This window comes from Drosophila kikkawai, chromosome 3R (assembly GCF_030179895.1).
Source record: "Drosophila kikkawai strain 14028-0561.14 chromosome 3R, DkikHiC1v2, whole genome shotgun sequence".
NCBI lineage: Eukaryota > Metazoa > Arthropoda > Insecta > Diptera > Drosophilidae > Drosophila > Drosophila kikkawai.
In genome coordinates, this window is record NC_091731.1 from 22,722,001 (window position 1) to 22,741,144 (window position 19,144).

Genomic DNA, 19,144 nt, shown 5'->3' on the forward strand with positions numbered 1-19,144 from the left:
ACGGAACAGCTGCGCCGCCAAAAAGGGAAGGATTCTCCAAATTGTTGCACGCTTTCCTTCGCTTTGGGGCGGTCACATTGTTGCTAAGCTATACACACACACACATAGACACGTGTAAGGACTGCTCCTGCGACCGGCTGATAAGCTACACTGGGAGAAATACGCTATTAAAGTGAGTAAATGAGTTTATTTTTATTTATTTTTCGAAATTATTTATATAGATTTACCCAATGGATTTTTTAAATATAATACATTCAAAGATTCAATTTTTTATTTATTTATTTACACTTAAGTGTCCTTTAATTTAAGATGCCATCGTCATTACTTTTCTTTCACTGTCCTTCGGTGCACACTCATACGCCGTGTGGTACACTGACGTGACCTCCGCTGGTGCGGCAACTGCTCGACTGGCAAGTGGGCGTGGCAGCGAAATTCGGTCCAAAGTGAATTTATTGTTTTGGCCATTACCACTTAGCCGGGCCCGAAAACTTGCCCCAAAGTGCCGTTTATTCTGATGCAAGCCGAGAACTTAAACTGGCGCTGCCCCAGGATGCAAATTGAAAACTCACAATCATGAGGAGCGCTGCTTTAACGTTTGAAGTCCCGTGTTTATCCAAGGTAAATTGCACTCGATAATGAGTGCTTCACATTAATTAAACAACCAAAGGATCGGTCCGGGTTTCGCCGCTCGGCGAATTATGCAGGCAACTACACTTGTCGCGGTTCTCGCAACGATTTCTTTTCCCAGCGACAGCGTAATTAATTGCAATGCGCCACGGCGCGTTTCACGTGGAGGAGCACTTGTTACGGCTGCCATTAGTGGTGCCATCATCGACCCTCGAAATCGCTGTAATTTCCAATAGATAATGAAATGCAATTAGAAAGTGTGTGGCCCACACAAGGCTCCGGCAAGACGGGCGTAAAGTGCAACAATAACAGCAATTTAAACTGGTTTCCCAGCAGCCGCCGACTGCATAATGGCGCATAGAAGTTTGTAATTAAAGTTTGCCGAGGCAGTCAGGTGACGGCGCCACGGGACACCGAGCACAATGCAGCAGGAGCAGCACCAGCAGCAGGAGCAGCCGAAGCAGCAGTGGCAGCAGCAAATCAATTTCCGCATCGGGCTCGCAACCGGACCTAGTCCGGATACGGACTTGGTCTTCGCCCGGACTAGCTCTTTGTCCGAACGATCAACAATGCAGAAAATAAAATTCAATTAACGCGCTTAAATTAAACTGCCACTTCCTGTTTTGATGACATTTTCCTAGCAGCCTGCCGGAGCAGCAGGGGGCATCTGCTGGGATAAGAATGCCCTGCGGTTGGTCATCCGAAGGAGGAGAAGAAGGCCAGAGGAGCTGGGGGAGCTTCGGCTAACGCCTGTTGCTGGCGTTGTTTACTTCCAGCTTGCATCAATATTAAATGGTAAATGGCCTCCATAATGGCCGTCCGACTGCGGCTGTCATTATGGTTGCCGTAGCTTGCCAGGATCCGAGCCCGTTCCAGGCCCCGTAAGGAGTCCAGGCCGTCAGGATGACAAATAAAGCTCATTACGCGCCTGTCCAGCAACCTTCACTTTGATTGACCCTTAGCTGCGGTTGGCATCTGCAACTGCAGTCATAACCGGGCTTGGTGCACTGGAAAATCAGTCAAGCGAATCCCAAAACTGGGAATTACTTTTAAAGACTATAATTTTATATACTAGTCCATTTTTATTCCAAGTCGTTATGCTTAAATTTTCTCTCGTAAATGAATAGATTTTCCCAAGCATTCTTATCTAAAGCAAAGATGCTTATTATTTTTGTCTGTGTGAGTCTAAAACATGCATCTATCAAATAGCTCTGACATTGCGGACTCCCCGGGTTCATTATCGAGGAGTCCAAGTTTGACGCCAAATGACACAAAGTCATTGAAGCGTTCAGGAGTGATTAAATTAAAACTTAACTCGGCTTCCCGGGAGGAACTCTTGGCTGCAGTTCACTGAGTGACAGAGTGCACCAGCTCCGGACGAACTTCTTTGCATCTCCATCTCGGCCTTTGTCCGGGGCCGACAGCCATTCAATTCCTTTGCGCAGTTCGTTTCTTCGCGCGATAAGCAACTTTGGCAAAGGAACTGGCATTTCATTTAATTAGTAAGGGCCCCCAGCAGGAGTGGGAGTATAAGTAGGACGAGTAGGAGGAGCCGGCGGAGGCTCAGGGGCTCCTGCTGTAAAGGGAATGCCGCTGATTGAGATGCTGAAGCTCAAAGCAAACGGAAAGCGGATTTGTAGCAGTAGTTCTGGTGCAGCGTCTGACCCTCGCCCCGTGGTTCCATATCGCAGGGACAGCGGCAGAGCGCGGACACCGAGGCCGGCTTAGCCTGGACAGCATCAACATGCTCCGGCAGGTCTGGGCAAGGAGTGACAGGCGGTGCGGACTGTTCGCTGACAGGCGGAGGCGGCTGCTCCTCCATGGCAGAGCTGTGACTGCTGTCCGATTCCGATTGCGAGACCTCGTCAACGCCCTTGGCTCTTGGTTCAACTCCTTCGCGCTGTAAATCATTCGCAGACTCCGCATTCCCGTCAGGCGGGGCGTCCATAGTTGTCGCTCGGATTCCGCTGGAGTGCCTGCGGCTATCCCTGGTAGTGGTCCGTAGCAGGGTGGCCGCGTTCGAGGGCGAGAGGTTGTCCATGGAGTAGGCGCAACCCTCGAGCAGCTTGGTCAGGAATCTGTTCGTTGGCAAAACCGGCTTGCGCTTCCGCCAAGTGTCCTGCCCCGTAAGCCGGGCTGTTCTTTCCGCCAGCGTGGGGCCGGGTATAGGTCGCGTGATCCCCGCAAAGAGTTTCTGTCGCAGCTTATCCTCCTGGCGGCACATCTCGAATGCGTTGACAATGGTCAGGTAAATCTGCTCCGCCAACAGGGCCCGGCTTGGCGTATAGAAGTCCCGGCAGACCGGACAGCGCTCTGAGCGTATGCGACAGTCCACGCAGACCAGGTGCCCGTTCTGGCACTGCATTGCAGGCGGAGCGATGGTGATGCTGCATACAGGACACTCAATCAGCCGCAGGATGCTTTCCAGGACGAGGGAGAGGCGGCGCAGGCTGGTGGGCATGGGGGCGCAGCAGATGCTCTGGGAATCAAAAGGTAATCCCAAGGGGTTTTTGTTTGCAGGCATTAATAGTAGGTTTATTTTCTTACGTTCTTATCGCAGTCCTTTTCACAGTTGCTGCTCCAGCAGAGCAATGTTACGGCATCCTCCTGGCTCTTCACAATTCGGGCGACTTCAGCTACTCTCAAGCCCAGTACATCAGTGCCATTGACCTGTAATTAAAGTTTTAATGATTTTTTATGAGTAAGTTGGATACTAAAACGTAGTTTATTAAACGGTAAACTCGCGAGTTCAGCTCTGTTTACTCACAGCAACCTTAACGTACTTATTTAAACCCTTAAAAATGACGAAAAACACTAAAAACATAAATGCTCAGAAACATTTTTATACCCTTGCAAGGGTATTATAATTTCAGCCAGAAGTTTGCAAGGCAGTGAACGAGACTCATCCGGCCCTATCAAGCAAATATATTCTTGATCAGCATCAACAGCCGAGTCGATTTAGCCATGTCCATCTGTCTGTTTCTACGCAAACTAGTCCCTGAATTTTAAAGCTATCTGAATGAAACTTGGCATATAGTCTTCTATATACTCTCACTGCTATATATGTCGAAACGGGCGGATCAGAAGACTATATCTTATAGCTGCCATAGAAACAATCGGTAGATGTAGAGCTGGGAATGCAAAACTCAAACTGTCAAACTGTAAACATAAAAAATAATATCTGCAAGGGTATACAAATTTCCGAGTGCCGAAATTAGCTTCCTTTCTTGTTAAACTTCAAACACTGCTTGGCATGACTGCTTGCTAGGCGTCTCCACTGCTTACAGATTTTAAGCCCTGTTAACCGCTGAAGCTGTTAACAGCAGATACTGATAACCGGCAGCAAGTCGCTTGCTTTTGTTTATTTTAATTGTTTACTTAGCGCTAATTAATCTTTTCCTCGACTTCGACTCTTTGCCAACTACACTAGAGTATTGTCATTAGTGCTGGGCTCGACTAGGTCGGGCTCTGCCAGCGCCAACTGTTTATAATTCCGCAACATGTGTTCTACCCCACTCATCGCCCGCGAAAAGCACTGAATAAAGACGATTGGAAGCAATTAAGTTTGCCGCATTGCTATTTTAAGCAGGCTATATCCACTAAGAACAACAAAAGCTAATCTGGCAAAGTCCGAGCCTGATCTATAGTTCAACTTCCATAGCTCCACCTCTGCTAAGGCAGCATTATTCGTAACTCGAACTTGACAAATTTTGGATATCCATAAAACTTGTTTTTCCATAGTTTAAACAATCACCATTTAACAATTCATTTTGAGCTCGATTATTTATTTTCACCAAAGAATATAGTCTTAATATTTAGTTAAAACTTGAATAAGTGTATCTCAAAGTCTAGAGTTTCAGAATATTCAAAATTTAAGAATTTTTGAATAAATTTTGATAAAGTTTAAATTCAGTTATGCTTGAATAGTTTTTCCTGTAACTCAATCCCAAATATTATGCATAGCTTAGAGTTATGGCTAAAAGTTAAATGCATTATGCATATTCTGGCACCTAGGAATTCGAACGCTTGTCCAAGTGTATTCAGTACGCGGTACTCACCTCCAGAACACAGTCGCCGGGCCTGAGGCCGCAGAGTGCGGCAGGTGTGCCAGCTGCCACATCGCATACCTGTCAGTGGTGTGGGATATCGCATTAGCGGGGCGGGGGCAACAAGCCGGCTACTTTGTTACCCAGGGATAGGGGTCCCACTTGCTGCGGGTCAAATGGAATCCGTAGTGGTCGATGCCAGGCGCCGCCCTGGGGATCCTTAGCAGGCGTACCGAGGAGGTGGCTTCTTCTCCTTTTCCATCTTCAGCTTCTCTGGATTCGCATTCGGCGGACCGCGCTGCCTGAAATCCTCTCGATGATTTTCTCATTGTGAGTTGGAAAAACTCGTGGATAGGAACCGAAAAAATTAAACACCGCTGGCAAGAAACGTGCTCCACGGGCGCTCTCGCTTGGCAAACTGTTTTCGTGTGTGTTTTATTTTCGAGTTGCCTCGCAGCTCAGTCACTTTGTGTGAAAAGTTGCCGAGCGCCGATAGCGAAGCTCAGCGCTTTGGGCCGACGCAATAGGCAACGACAAACATTTTGGCCTCAGCTTTTGGCCGCGTTTACAGCTCGCAGCCTCACCTATCGACCCCGCTCCCCTCGGCCACATTGGGCCATCCGCTGTCCGGTATCCGCGATCTGTCTTGATCTGAGCTGTGTTGTAAGTTGTCGGCGCCAAAATGTGGCTACGATCAGGGCCAGATTCGGGGCTGTGCTGACAGCCAGTTGCGGGCATGGAACTCTGGCAAAAGCGCTCGCTAAGTAAATATTTGAACTCTGCCTCGGAGTGGGTTCCGTCACTGGCTTTTTGGGTGCGCTATAAAGTCACAGGTCTTAGTCAGTAAAAGAAACACAAAACCCCGTAAATAATTTTGTATACTTGACTGCAAAAATATAAAGTACATTTGGAAAATATTATTCAAAAATGTTAGTAAATGGGTAAAGAAAAATACTGCTAATATTTGTTACAAGTTTCCGTCATTTAAAAGTTGGACCAAGGTGATCAGGTCACCAATTTTTATACCCTTGCAGGGTATTATAATTTCAGTCAGAAGTTTGCAACGCAGTGAAGGAGACCTTTCCGACCCTATAAAGTATATATATTATTGATCAGAATCAACAGCCGAGTCGATCTAGCCATGTCCGTCTGTCCGTCCGTCTGTCCGTCTGTCCGTCCGTCTGTCCGTCTGTCCGTTTCTACGCAAACTAGTCCCTCAGTTTTAAAGCTATCTGAATGAAACTTTGCACATAGTCTTCTATATACTCTCACTGCTATATATGTCGGAACGGGCCGGATCGGACGACTATATCATATAGCTGCTATACAAATGTTCGATAAATTTTTAGAAAAAAAATTATAACTTGGCTGTTTTTCAACATTTTTGCACCATTTTTTAGATATGGCTATTTTATATTATTCCAGAATTTTGGTAAAAATTTCATGAAAATCAGACGACTATATCTTATAGCTGCCATAGGAACGATCCGGAAATTAATAGGAAAAAAATTATAACTTCGTTGTTTTTCAACGTATTTGCATCTACTCTGAGATATAAGCTTATTTTATTATTCTAGAATTTTGGTATAAATTTCATAAAAATCGGACAACTATATCATATAGCTGCCATAGAAACGATCGGTAGATATAGAGAAAATGTAAAGCTGGGAATGCAAAACTGTAACTGTCAAACTGTAAACATAATAAGTATAGGTAAAATGTAAGGAAACTCTGTTTTGTGAGTGTTTTCAGCATTTAAATCTATAATATAAACATCGAAACCAATCTGCAAGGGTATACAAACTTCGGCGTGCCGAAGTTAGCTTCCTTTCTTGTTTTAACCAAATTTTGTTATCTTTGTAGTCAAAATTGGGAAATACATATTTATATTCTTATTTTTCAAATGAAAGATTTTAAAAACAATAATAATTTAGACTAAATCTTAATTTTATAACCGCAAAAGTTATTTGAAAAAGGAAAATTAAATTAAAATTATTATTTTATTTACAAATTGTAACTATTAAGGTGTATTTAATACAAGCTACTTTGTAATGATTTACCACATATTGAAGAACAAATAAAGTTTCCCAAAACTATTTGTCACCAAAATCGTAAAAATTTACTTTATATTTAAGCTATTACGGCCAACCTAAACAGTTTTAAATCAGATAAAACCGCACCACTTAGCTTTCGATGTACATTAATGGAACTTAATCAGTTTAATTCCGCTTTATTTATTTTAAAAGTTTTCCGACTCTGTAATTAAATTTCAAAATAAACAGCATTATTTTTCAGCTTAATTGCGTGTGGCCACTGCCAAATGGCAGTGCATTGTCAATGGCCGGCAAACAGCAGTGAAGCAAAATATTATTATTTGAAATACCGAAGAAATTAAACCAACAAACGTGGCACTGCATGAAGGTGTCGGACCGCGATAAACACAAACAATGGGGCCCTAAATAAATACCGGGCCTAAACCAGCTCGTCCGTTAACCCTAACAATGATAACTGATGGAAATTGGCAGCTGACAAATGGATTTGGCATTGCTATAGCTACCAAACCTCGTTGGCCCATTTGACTTTCGCTTTTTTGTTGTTTCCTCCATTGAGGAGGTAATTTCTGTTTCCAGCGCCGGTTGCTGCCGAAATAGCATTGAAATTGGTAATTTCATTAAATTTTGCGCCCAGCTAACTGACCCTGGGCAGCACGGCTGTGTGTGATTTCGTTTTGGCTTTTCAATTTGCGAGTTCAATTAGATTTGGCTGAATTTATTTGTGCAATTGGTTGCGAGTGCGGCCGGCGGTTGGCATAAAGTGGCCGACGGAAGCGGACGGCAGCCGACAGCCGTCAGCGGTGTCAAAATTACCAAATACTTACGCAGCCAATAACATCAAATTTCATGTTTCTCCAGCGCCCACGCCCCCTTGAACCTCCGGCCACCGACCACCGAGGCAATTGACTTTTATTAATCGGTCAGCAATTAGGCCTGGCCCAAAGGCAAATGGCCAAATTCAAGTGCAATCACGCAAGCGATTCCGCTTGCTCTTCATAACAGCTTAAGTACTGTGTAAACTCTCCAGCGGGAGCTTTTAAACATCCATTTCATACATGCAATTTGAACATTGAAATTGGGTATTTAGTAGACTCATTGTTCGTTCTATGTACTATGTGCCAGCGGATGCTTCGATTTGCTAAACATTTTAAGCTAAAGGAAAAGCAGCTTATGATAATTCTACGCAACTCAGAGTTTGAAAACGTCTTGTATAGGTATTGGTTGCAGATTTATTGAATGCCTAAAGCACACCTCAAAATATTAGGTAGTTTTTCAGCTTAAAACTTACACGTTGAAGCTGTGTAACATAAACATTCGTGTGCAGTTCTAACAAATATTTCCCATGGTGTTCGGTTTAAGCGGTGCTTAAAAGGCCCCACAATTGTTTATAACCAAATAATAGTTTAAAAAACCGTTCGAAAGCTCGCTCCCACTGAGTTCCAAGCTTCGTCAAAAGGGGGCGCTCTGTCTTAGCCAGTTTAAGCCAAGTTTAGGTCTGCTGGTCAGCTGTGCAGACGCCGAGCCGCAGTTTCTTAGCAGCTCGCAGACAGTGCGCAAGCGCCGCAAGTTCCGCAAACAGTCGCGAAGTGCGTTGCGCCGGCGCCGAGGAAAAGCCTTTGGATTGAGTTATTTCGCTAACGTGCCAAGAGCGGCCAAGCGGAGCGGAGAGTTGTGAAAATTGATTTCCCAGCGAGTCAAAACCCAAAAACGGTGTGTAATTGTTAACAAACCGTGCGAGGCCTAAATGGCTCTAATGGCCCAAACGACCTTACGCTCACCCAGAGCCCTCAGTTGGCTCAGTTGGTATTGTCCAAGCCAAGTTGGTTAACGTTGGCTTAGGTCAAGGTGGTTGCCACCGCGCATTAGCCTCACTCAAAATAGAAAAAGTACAACAACAAAAAACCAACAGATAAATGAAAACCAAAAAAACGCGGAAGTGTAACGCACAATTATAAACGCATTTGCTGGATATTCGCGTAATTAAGACCGCAAAACGAGTTTGTTTCTAGCTGAATTATCGTTTCCTATGCTGTCAGCCAAACAAACGGGTCGAAATTCAATTAGAAATGCGCCAAGAGCAGTGCACATACATATTCAGCCCGTAAATCATACGCATGCGCAACGCTTGCGAAATGAAAACAGAGGCGAAATAAAAACTGGAGACTCACGTTCGACTCGGAATTTACACGGCAGCGTCAGCTCTCAGGCTGCTAATTGTGTGGTACTAGTGCCCAGAGAGTGTGGGACGGGGACGGAGCTGGCTGCAGCGGGACGAGCGCTTCAATGGCGCATGCGCAACAGTTTGCCCGCTTTGGGGTTTCTGGGTCTCTGTCTCTGTCCCCGTTTGCGTCTCCGTCTCCATGCGATTCGCTTGCGGTTTCTTTCGTGTAATTGTGACGCAATTCCGTGTGAGTTTGTTTTTTAGCCAAGCTTCGTTTTAGCCAGCTCTCCTGCGTATACTGAAAACGAAAGCGGGCCAGTGGCTTTCTGGTTGCTGCACCCGCTCGAGTGCAGTCAGTTGCAATTCACACGCGCCTAAGCTCGGTTGGCTTCCGATCGAGAAACAGTTTCTGATAGAGTTAAAACAATTACGGTATAAATATTGCAGCAGGCCTTAAAGAGTCGGGCCTTAATTGGAGCGTTACCCCAGGGGCAGCCCTCTGTTGGTTTTCGTTTCGTAATTGTTTGCCAAGTGCCGCGCTTCATTGACTTTGGCCAAAACAATGGTCCGCAAATTGTTCCTGTGCGCCGCCGCTGCTGCGGTTGGTGGTTTTCCGTCTCTTGGTTATTTATTTTTTTTAATTTTATTAGTGGGTGCAGCAGCTTTAACTAATTTGTGCGGCTTTGAAAAATAATTAAATCGGCCTTTTAATTGCCCTTACAAGGGAGATGCTTGAAAAAAAAATATAAGGCCTTAAAAACGAGGCATAATTAAATGATGGCCAGTCGAGTATCAATCGATTTTAATTGCCGCGGCAGCCCTAGTTTGAATTATTGTTCAATAACTTATTTACTTTCCGCTGTGCCCACTTCACTTGGCCGACGTCACAGCGATTTCATGGCCAATGTCAGCCAGAAGTGAAGTGAAGTGAAGTGATTTGAACAAGTTTGCCGTACTCGCACTCGCACTCGCATTCGTACTCGTATCTGTATCCGCGTGCGTAGACAGCAATGGGTTCTCCATCTACTCGAGGTTTGGCGCGTAAGCAACATAATCAATTTCCCGGCTGAGAAGAATCTTCTAAGCTGACAGCCCCAAGAATCTGACGCAATCCATTGGCTTCAACATCGACTTGGATTGGGAATGACAGTGCCAGTGACTAAGCGAAAGACTCCAGTTGCCAGAACAGCTGGGCTCTCGGTTCTCTCAGCTAAAGCTAAAGCTAAAGCTGGTTATATATGGTACTCAATACTCGATACCGAGTTCCGGCTGGGGCTGCATAATTGATTTTGGCTAGTGCTAAAAACTTTTCAAGAAACCCTTTTTTCCTGCGAGAATGAAGCTGGGAGGCACAAACTTTTGATTTATGTGTGCGAATTTTACGCCCGGCGAACGTGGCGTATGCGTAATTACGACCACTTGGCGCAAAACTTTCTGGGCCCAGCAACTGGCTAATTAATTGAGCTTCAAGGCACCCTCGGCACCTGCCGAAAGGTAAAAGAATAGCCCTCGAAAGGTGCAAATGAGTCAAGTGCCGAAATCTGGGGACAGCGGTTGCCCCAATCACACACTCACGCATAATAGATGCGAGTGGCTACGTGATGGGCATGCCAAGTCAAGTCTGCGGAGCAGGCCAAATAAAACAGTTTGCCACCATTTTTCACAGTCCCTCTCCCTCCATCGTAGAATGTGTGAGTGTGTGCGTTAGGCCAGGTAATTAGATGTGTCTGGCAGACGCCTCAAGTGTTGAAAATTGGCCAAATTTATGTTGGCCAACGCCGGGTGCGTGTGTGTGACATAAATTGCATGAAATGCCGGCGACGTGCGGCCTTGAAGATGTGCTTGATTTAATCTGTATGCCTTGCCTCTCCTTGTAGCCATCATGCTCCAGCTGTGCACTATCTACGCCTGCGCCAACGGGACTCTAGGCCTGAACTTGAGTCGCGCCCCCTGGGACCCCTATCCGTGGGTCAGCGGGGTGCAGTCGAAGTCGAATGCGGAGCGCGGCGGAGTCCGGCTGGGCGACACACTGCTGGAGCTCAATGGAGCCGATGTCCTGGGATTAAGGATCAGCGAGCTGGCCGGCCGGCTGCAGGAGCACTGGCAGAGCGGCGCCGAGCACGTGACCCTGATGATGTGGCGCCAGCAGGCGAGCATCGCCCCGAATGAGGATCCCGCGGAGGCAGCCCACGCTGTGGTGAGTCATTGCCATAAAACTTAACTAGGTATTATTCTTGAAATGAGAATGAAATTATATACTTTGTATAGTTTATAGAGATTAGATATATATAAGTTGCTAGAAAGAATCGATTCATTATGTGCAAAATCCCCAAGCTGTGCTCCTATTCTGGGTTTCTGGCTTAAGACAGCCGCCTAATTGGTTCGCAGTGCTCGGAATGATGGCTAAATGGGCCATTGTCACACATGAATGTGCGGCACAACACCGTTGTTCGTGTGCCGCTGAGCGTTACATAATGCTGATTGGCTTAATGGCAGCTGCTGCTGCTGCCAGTAATTAGACGCTGCAGCCCGGTCCACTGGCTTTGTGGGCTCACCACTGCACCAACTATAGTTTCTCAGCGCCAAGGTTTCTCGCAAGAAAAACGCAAAATTAGTCTTTAGCTACTAATTCATCCATAACCACACGTAATCCATTGAATGGCCATCAAATGCTATTTACGTAAGCTGAATTGCGAACATTTGGAGGTGGCTGTGCGATTTATTTCAGTCTGAGTGGACCCTTATTAATTAATTAAATCTTTTTTTTGAAAAAAAAAACACTTAATTCAGTAAAAACAATAAAATTAAAATGAATTCCTGTAGATTTTAATTTTGATTTTTCGTCTCTAATTTTAAGATCCAATATTATTTTTAAAGAAATAACAGTGTTATGTAGAAGATTAATCACCTTCATCCACACATGTAATTTAATGTAAATATAAATTAAGTATTGGCCATGAATTTATCAAACACTAAGGTCCACCTCAATGTCCCGTTGAGCTAAATTAAGCCCTGAAGCTTAGCTCGAGGTGTTCTTCCGTGCTGATGTCAATACAGGGCGTCGTGGTAAATTGTTTATCTGCCGACCTAGGAGCTGTTTATTTTATTAAATTCAATTGAATCGAACTAACGTAATTCCGTTCTTGACACATTATGTGTACTTTATTACAATTCAATTGACCCAAATGTCCTTGCAGTGGCAGAGTCGAAAATTTAAGCAGGACACACACGCGGAGCAATGGACTTACGGACACTCGGACACCTGGCACAGGTGGTTGGCATGGAAAGTCCATTTCAATCAATGCCGAAGGCTGTGCATCACAGAGTGTGTTGTGCCACTCGGTATGTGTGGGTCTGTGTGTGCTCGGTCAGGAACGTTAAACAGATTAAACTTGCAACCGCAATCAGGCATAGAACGTAATGTGTCTTCCGAATGCAGGCCACCCTTTCGATGGAATTTTGAACATATTATATTACTCGGCGCACGCTCGGCTCGTTTTGATAATCGAATGCAAATTAAATGGAAATCGGCTTAAGTCCGGGAGCTTTCATGGACACTCTTGTGTGAATTATTTACGACGCAGCAGCGAAAGTGTGGCTCCCCAAAAATGTAAATACAATTAAGTGTAGGCGTCAGATTTAATTGATTGAATCCCCGAGAAGTGCCATTTAACCTTGAACAGAAACCAGAAACCCTCAAATTAACCAGCGCTTTCCCGTTCTGTCTTTGTATTTGCAGCAGCATGGAATTAATCAACAATCGCTGCAAAAGTTTGCAACATGCCTGCAACATATTTCCCAATTACTGGAGTGTCCTGTGTGCCTTGAGGTGAGTGGACGATGCGGGACGGACTGCTGTTGCGATGGTCCTTGGAATGTCGGGTAGTGGGCGACTGAGATGGGTCGCCTGCATGTGCATTGCATATCGATGAGGCTGGTCGGCTTTAGTTTTAGTTCGTCATTATCTAACTCGGCTGGGCCCCGAACTCGTCCAAAAACTTAGTTGGCCAGTTGGTCGTTTGTTTGCCTTCGCCAGCCGCTGCTTTCAATCTCACATAAAGAGAGATTCCACTGAGGCATTTAGTAGTTGGGGAACTTTAAATATTATAGTCATAATATCACCAGGTTTCGATCTAAATCAAATCTAACATAAATGAGAAAGACTGCTCAAAATGAAGGTAGTATTTTATTTGCTATTTAATCAGTTTCAAGATCTCAATTATTTCTCTCCGTGCAGTGGAAGTTACAGTCCCAGTCGCAGCGCCATCCTCTTCCCGATCTGAGTTGATTTTGCTGCGCAAGTTTGTTGCTAATCACTTGACTTTGCTCTACAAGTATATATTTATATATACATATATATACATACTAGATATATAGAAAGTTTGGAGCACCGGGCTGCCAGTGATTGCGTGCCCTCGTCAGGACATCCTCTCCTTGCTGCTCCTCGCCTTCGTGGGGGCAGGTACGACGGCCTTGTTGACTCAATTACTCAAACGACGCACATGTCCCGATCCGGCCAGCTTTCCATGCTGCCAGTTAATAGCCGTCGGTTATGTTCCTTTTTTCTCCTTTTTATTTTTTTCAGCCTGCTGCCAGTTTTATTTTGTCCTATATTTCGAGTAGGTTTTTGATAAATGTTTGCTCTGGCATGTGATTTGATTAGTTTTGCAAAATATATACACATAGCACGGGCAGTGTGATTGATTATGTCGTTTAAAAATCAAATATTGACGATTAGAGTGTGCGGCAGCGGAAGTCAGTGTGAATAATCGTGTCAATCGCCTGCGGGCAGCTTCTGTTTTTGCTGTTGCGATGCTCTCCATGCTAGCCCCCGAGCTCGTTGTGCATTTAAATTGAAGTCGGTGACGAGGGCCGGGCTTTAAATTTATTTATGCCCGGCTTGTCAGCAAAAACATAAATTTAATTAATTAGACAAGATAAAGAAGAGTGAGCGGACAGTGCCGGACCGAGTCGGGCTGGGGCCAACCTCCATTCAAAATGCAGAGCTACGAGTATTTTCAAATGAAATTCTCGCCTGGAGCAGCAGCAGCAGCAGCAGATCTCGTTGAAGTAGGAGTGTCGGTGTGTAACCATAAATTAAGCATGTGCAGGCGGCAGCAGCAAGGGCAAGGACATGCCTGATTCCGGAGATATTTCAGATACGGCCACGCTGCAACGCCTTCAGAGCTGGGAGCTGGCAGCTGGCCACAGAGCAGCTTGCACTCCTTTTGCAGCTGCACTGAATAATTTGTTTATTAACCCGAAATCAGTTTATGCCGGATACTCTCGGTCTCGTTCCCAGTCTTACCGCCCTGCGGCTTAGTTGCCAGAGAGTCCTTATGATTTTGCCATTATTACTGTGGCACGGAGACGGCATTATATTGTATTATGAGCGTATTCTGGTGTGTTGCCCCTGTCTTTTCTCATATATGTGTTTGCCAACACACACACAAGTCCATTAAGTTATTAAGGGATTTTGTTTTGCCGGACTTTTAATAGTTGCGCATCCCGATTCCCTTGAATGCTAATCGCCTGCATTAGGCTCCATCCGTTCGGATAAGGATTTGCCAGTGCTTTTCCTTGTTTGACATTAAATCGGGCATGAGCTTGTTTTTGTTTCATTTAAATATGCATAAATTTGCGAGCCATTTAATTTTCATAAATTCAGCAAACAAACGGCTCGCTAAGGCAGGCAAGGATTTGGCCAGCACAATATGATTAATTCATTTTGATTGCACTCGATCGGCCTTGGCCTGGCGGGCTTTTCTTTAATATAAACTGGCAGGCGGACTTTGGCAATCGAATTAATTCGATATGGTTGCCATCGAACGGAAAGATATTTTACAATATGCCTAAAAGCATGCTATGGTGCCTTCGATTTTGGAGCGACAGCTGCTGCTCGGAAGTGGGGCATCCACACTCGTCTTTGGCCATTTCCGCTTCCTCTGCCAGTTCCATTTCCACTTCCACCTTCATTTCTCACTCCCCCACCAGCTCCACTTTGTTTTCGCTCAGCTGCATTTAATTGATTTCTATCACTAATTGGAGTCTTTGTTTATGCATGCAATGGTATTAAAATTAAAAGCATTTGCTCATGCCATTTAAGCCAATTAAAAACAATAAAAGACGAATAACATTTAGAACGCTTGCCACACGTGCACGACGCTTAAATCCCTGCCTTATTTCCCACGTAAATCTATTACATACATATAAATATATATGCTAGAAAGTGAGGGCATATGTATTTTCGATTTTCCATCGTGGTCAGAGTTCTTTATCTTGGTATTTTTTTTTTCGTTTGGTCAGATTGCCATCGAATCGTTTTACATTTGTAATACTTCGATTGCAGTTCTGCCAAATCGTAGCAAAAAGTATGAATTCTGCCGACCAGAAATTGTTTCTTTATTCTGAATGGAGCAAATTTATGTTTGTCTGCACATCGATTGAGGAGAGACAAAAAGCATCAGCCAAATTTCGATGCATATTCCCCCCAGTCCGTCAGTCTATCCGATTGCGAGTGTTTTTCGTGTTCACATTTTTATATTTCTGTATTTCTTTATTTCAGTATTTCAGTATTTCAGCATTTTGCGTTTGTGTTTTTGGCCCAGTTTTGTGCTTTTGTAAGGGCCAGCTTCAAATTCGCAAAAGTATTTGGGCGCGCATCAAACACAGTTGTATTATTTTAAATCCGCTTGCAATATTTTCAATTTGATTTTCAATTTAAATGGAAAGCTTGCTGCGCACAGCGCTGCCAATATAATGCATTTTTTATATGCATCTATGTACACTCGAGAGCAGCAATAGAAGCAGCAGCTAGACGCAAGGAGAGCCAGCTCTTCCCAGAGGAAAAGCCATTGAGACTTGGGCAAAGGAGAGCCCAATGTGAGGAATAATCAAATTTAGTTGCCATTTGTACATTACTTACGACAAGGACTGCAATTGGTTTTTGTTTAAATCCAATTCGAGCAATAATAATAACGAGCAATCAGGGGGATCCCGTCTCTGTGGCCCCTGTGGCCGGGTTCGATGGTCACGATATGTATAATTAATTGAAATGATTCCCTCTCTGAATAATTACACGCACTCTTCGCCCCCTTCCCGCGGATCCTCTCACCGGGCCAACGAACTGGAAATCAGGTCATCAAGCCACCTGGCTGGCAGTGCTGCAACGGACACGTGCTCTGCAATAATTGCCGCAGCCGCTCCGTGAAGTGTCCGGTGTGCCGGGTTCCTCTGGGACCGCGAGGTCGCTGTCTACTGTCGGACAAATTATTCACCCTGCTGGCGGAGAGCTTTCCCTGCGACGGCGGTAAGTGCACCCAATCTGCAAGTACATGTAGCGACTTTTATCTATCCAATCCAGGCGAAACGAAACCCGAATTAGCAGTGTCATTAGGCGCCAGCTGGCTGTTTCTGTCAGATTCTGGCAGTTGTCTAGGTTCATCTTAACCCAGGAGGGGCTTAAGTGAATGTAGAAAAATATTTTAAAAATTAATATTGAAGTTATTATTATTGTAGGACTTGTATATTCCTAGACATTTAAATTTTAATTATAAGTTGAGCTAAGAATTTAATATTCATATTGATTGTTATTTCTCAATGAAAAAACATGCTCCGTAACAAGATTGATTAAAAGTATTTCAAGCTATGAATTTATTTTATTATGAATTACATAATATAACAATATTTAGTTACAAGCCTCCCCCCTGAAATATCATATGCTTCGCCCCTGCTCTCCATTGGCAACATTCTGGGTCTGGGCTCAGGGCTCCGAGACGTCATTTACTTGGGCCAAAAAGTTTTCGGCAGCGGCAAGTGTCAATGTTTCACTTAAATCTCAACCGAGAGGCGGCGCAAATGAAAGAAAAATGCGAGCAGAAAGCGGAGCCGAGTCAAGAGTGCTTGAAATTGAGCGCAATGGCTCATCTTCCCTTGTTGTTCTTTTTATAGCATAATTATGTAACATAAATTGCTAAAGTTTTTCGCGCTTTATGCTGTTGCCATCTTGCCGGCATTGCGTTACATGGCCGCTCGCCTGCTTGCTGCTCTCTGCTCGGAGCCTCGTTTAAAGTTTAGCCGCCTCGTTGCCATTTTCAATCTGTGTCCGCCAACTTAACTTGGAGTGAAGTTTACAGCGTAGGTAACAAGCAGCAGAAGCAAGCTCAAGAATTTCCGCGTTGTCTGCATTTGTTTTTACTTGTTGGTCTTCATTTTTTGCCACTTTACCCGCACTTCGGGGGATTCTTCTTTCTTTGTTTCCCCTAGCTTATTCCGTGCTTAGTAGGTTTTTATTGCTTCCACATTAAGTGTGCATTCTTTATGTTTTGCTGAGATTTCTTAGCTCATATTTATATATAGTATATGTATGTCTGTAGGTGTGTACTTGAGGAATTATTTAGTTTTTTCTATTTTCATTTGCCACTTGAACTTCTGCCGAGTTACTTGTCAAGGGGGCAAATGCTCTAACGAGCGAAAATGGACATTTTCAGCGGCAGGGAAACTTGCGAAACTACGGCCATCAAGAATAGTGCGTACTGCACTTAAATAAAAAATATTTACTGTATATTAAAGGCTTCTAAATTTATTTACAATAATTTATTGATATTTACACTAGCTTCTTAGCAAATACTTCTCGTAAACTGTTTTAAAATAAAAGTAGGAAATTTCCAAGTAAAATATATTTAATTTTTAAAACATATTTACAATGATTTTAAATTATTCTGATTTTATTTTATTTGCATCATTGTTTAAAGAAATGGAAATTATTATTTTCCTAAATTTGGTTTAGTGCAGCAAGACGGGAAAATCTTAAGTGCATTTATTATATTTACATTTTGAAATGCATTCCTGCGGAATTCTCATCGTTCTTGTTTGCTTACAGGGAAAACCAGCAAGGTGACTGCGGCCCAGGGCTATGAAAAACTGAGCAGCGTCAACAAGTGCACAAATGAATATCATAATCAACCGAAAATGGCGTTGGCCAAGTCGAATTCCGGCAAGAAGCAGGGCAAGCAGATCTCCAGGCAACTGTCGGTCCTGCCGGTTGTGGCGGAGCCAATGCCAAAGGGACCTGCTCCGGCGGAAAGTGCTCAAGCTCCGAGTGATGTCGCCCACGAATCCGGTGGCAGCCGGGGCACGGAGCACTGCTCGCTGATAAAAGTGCAGCAGCACCAGCCGGAGACTTTCGAGGAAGGTCACAACAATATGCTCGTTAAACCAAAGTTAAAGTTTGGCAAGAAAAGTTGGCGGATTGCGGGGCCAGATGAAGACGGATTGCGCTGCGATGGAGTTGCCACCACGAATAATGGACAGCGCATCGCCGACGAGCAGGTGGAGAGCGAGTCTCAGAATTATCATTGCCCCACTGGGAAATCATGCAGCAACCACCAGCAGCCGCTGGCCAACAAATTGTCAACAGTCGCGTTGCAGTTGGGACAGACTTCCGCAGGATCAGGATCTGGAGTGGGAGCTGAGACCGGCGCCTTATCAGCGGGGAGCCATAAACAGGCGGCAGCATCCGGCATAAATCAGGGGCTAGATGCAGTGCACCAGGAGTGGCAGCTGCTGCGCCACCTCAGCGGAGAGCACCGCCTGGCTGTGGTCCAGTTCTGCGGCACGTTTGGCCGGAGGCTGCACGTGAGGCCCCCGCCACCGCAGGAGGGCGTGGTCTGTTTGAAGATGAGCGAGGACCTGGAAATGAACACAGACCCGAACCTGGTGCATCCATTTTTCTTGGCTGTCATACCGATCGGCGGCAACGAGCACGCCGTCTTCCTGTGGCACCTGGACCAGGCGCCGCTAGGAGGACCCGTCGGGCGGTCCAACTTTGAGGCTGTTATCGAGGCTCAGGGCGAGGGCGTCAAGTGGTTTGGTCCAGTTCAGTCGCTCCGACGCAGTTGGCCCGAGATTAGGGCGTCCGGGGAGTTCCTCAGCTGCCGCAACTTGGGCGCCAACTTTGAGGTGACAATCAAGAGCAGGTAAAACTGTGCCCACCCCGCCGCAAGACTGGCCCCCAAAGTATTGTTTAGCGTTAGTGTTAGTTATCCTTAACAGCTTTAAGCAAAATAAGACTACTTCTAGTTTTAGTGATTGCCTGGCTCTGGACGAGCGGCGATAGAGCAAACCAAAATGTAGCAAAAATAAAAGGAGAATAAAAAGTGAAATCGAAAGCCACTGACGGCTTCTGTATGCTTTTGTAAATTATATTTACATTTTTTTTCACAGATGCGTATTTATCGGAAAAATGCAAAACGCAA

At 44.8% G+C, this 19,144-nt stretch overlaps 2 protein-coding genes across 4 annotated transcripts; one reads left to right on the plus strand and one right to left on the minus strand.

The window, feature by feature from the left end:
• Positions 1-302: 302 nt before the first annotated feature.
• On the minus strand, positions 303-5,311 carry LOC108073271 (uncharacterized). The gene is made up of 4 exons (XM_017164829.3): positions 4,817-5,311; positions 4,686-4,754; positions 3,175-3,297; positions 303-3,106 (listed from the first exon to the last, which is right to left on the minus strand). The coding sequence occupies exons 1-4, from the start codon at positions 5,000-5,002 to the stop codon at positions 2,240-2,242; spliced, it is 1,245 nt and encodes a 414-aa protein (XP_017020318.1). The 5' UTR covers positions 5,003-5,311; the 3' UTR covers positions 303-2,239.
• A 3,011-nt stretch (positions 5,312-8,322) lies between these two features.
• Positions 8,323-19,052, plus strand: LOC108073270 (uncharacterized). Of its 3 annotated transcripts, none has more exons than XM_070287326.1 (5): positions 8,323-8,437; positions 10,766-11,085; positions 12,628-12,717; positions 16,026-16,197; positions 17,770-19,052. In XM_070287326.1, the coding sequence occupies exons 2-5, from the start codon at positions 10,771-10,773 to the stop codon at positions 18,867-18,869; spliced, it is 1,677 nt and encodes a 558-aa protein (XP_070143427.1). In that variant the 5' UTR covers positions 8,323-8,437; positions 10,766-10,770; the 3' UTR covers positions 18,870-19,052. The 3 variants fall into 3 exon arrangements, with proteins under 3 accessions (XP_070143427.1, XP_017020317.2, XP_070143426.1); XM_017164828.3 differs by lacking the exon at positions 8,323-8,437 and adding an exon at positions 9,253-9,320; XM_070287325.1 differs by lacking the exon at positions 8,323-8,437 and adding an exon at positions 9,386-9,511.
• Positions 19,053-19,144: the final 92 nt, after the last annotated feature.

Coding starts and splice junctions, on each gene's coding strand:
- LOC108073271 (XM_017164829.3), bottom strand. CDS start 5,002: ATGAGAAAATCATCGAGAGGATTTCAGGCAGCGCGGTCCGCCGAATGC. Junction 3,298..4,685: donor CCGGCGACTGTGTTCTGGAG/GTGAGTACCGCG, acceptor CTTTAATTACAG/GTCAATGGCACTGATGTACT. Junction 3,107..3,174: donor AAAAGGACTGCGATAAGAAC/GTAAGAAAATAA, acceptor TTTGATTCCCAG/AGCATCTGCTGCGCCCCCAT.
- LOC108073270 (XM_070287325.1), top strand. CDS start 9,451: ATGGTCCGCAAATTGTTCCTGTGCGCCGCCGCTGCTGCGGTTGGTGGT. Junction 11,086..12,627: donor CGGAGGCAGCCCACGCTGTG/GTGAGTCATTGC, acceptor TTGTATTTGCAG/CAGCATGGAATTAATCAACA. Junction 16,198..17,769: donor GAGCTTTCCCTGCGACGGCG/GTAAGTGCACCC, acceptor GTTTGCTTACAG/GGAAAACCAGCAAGGTGACT.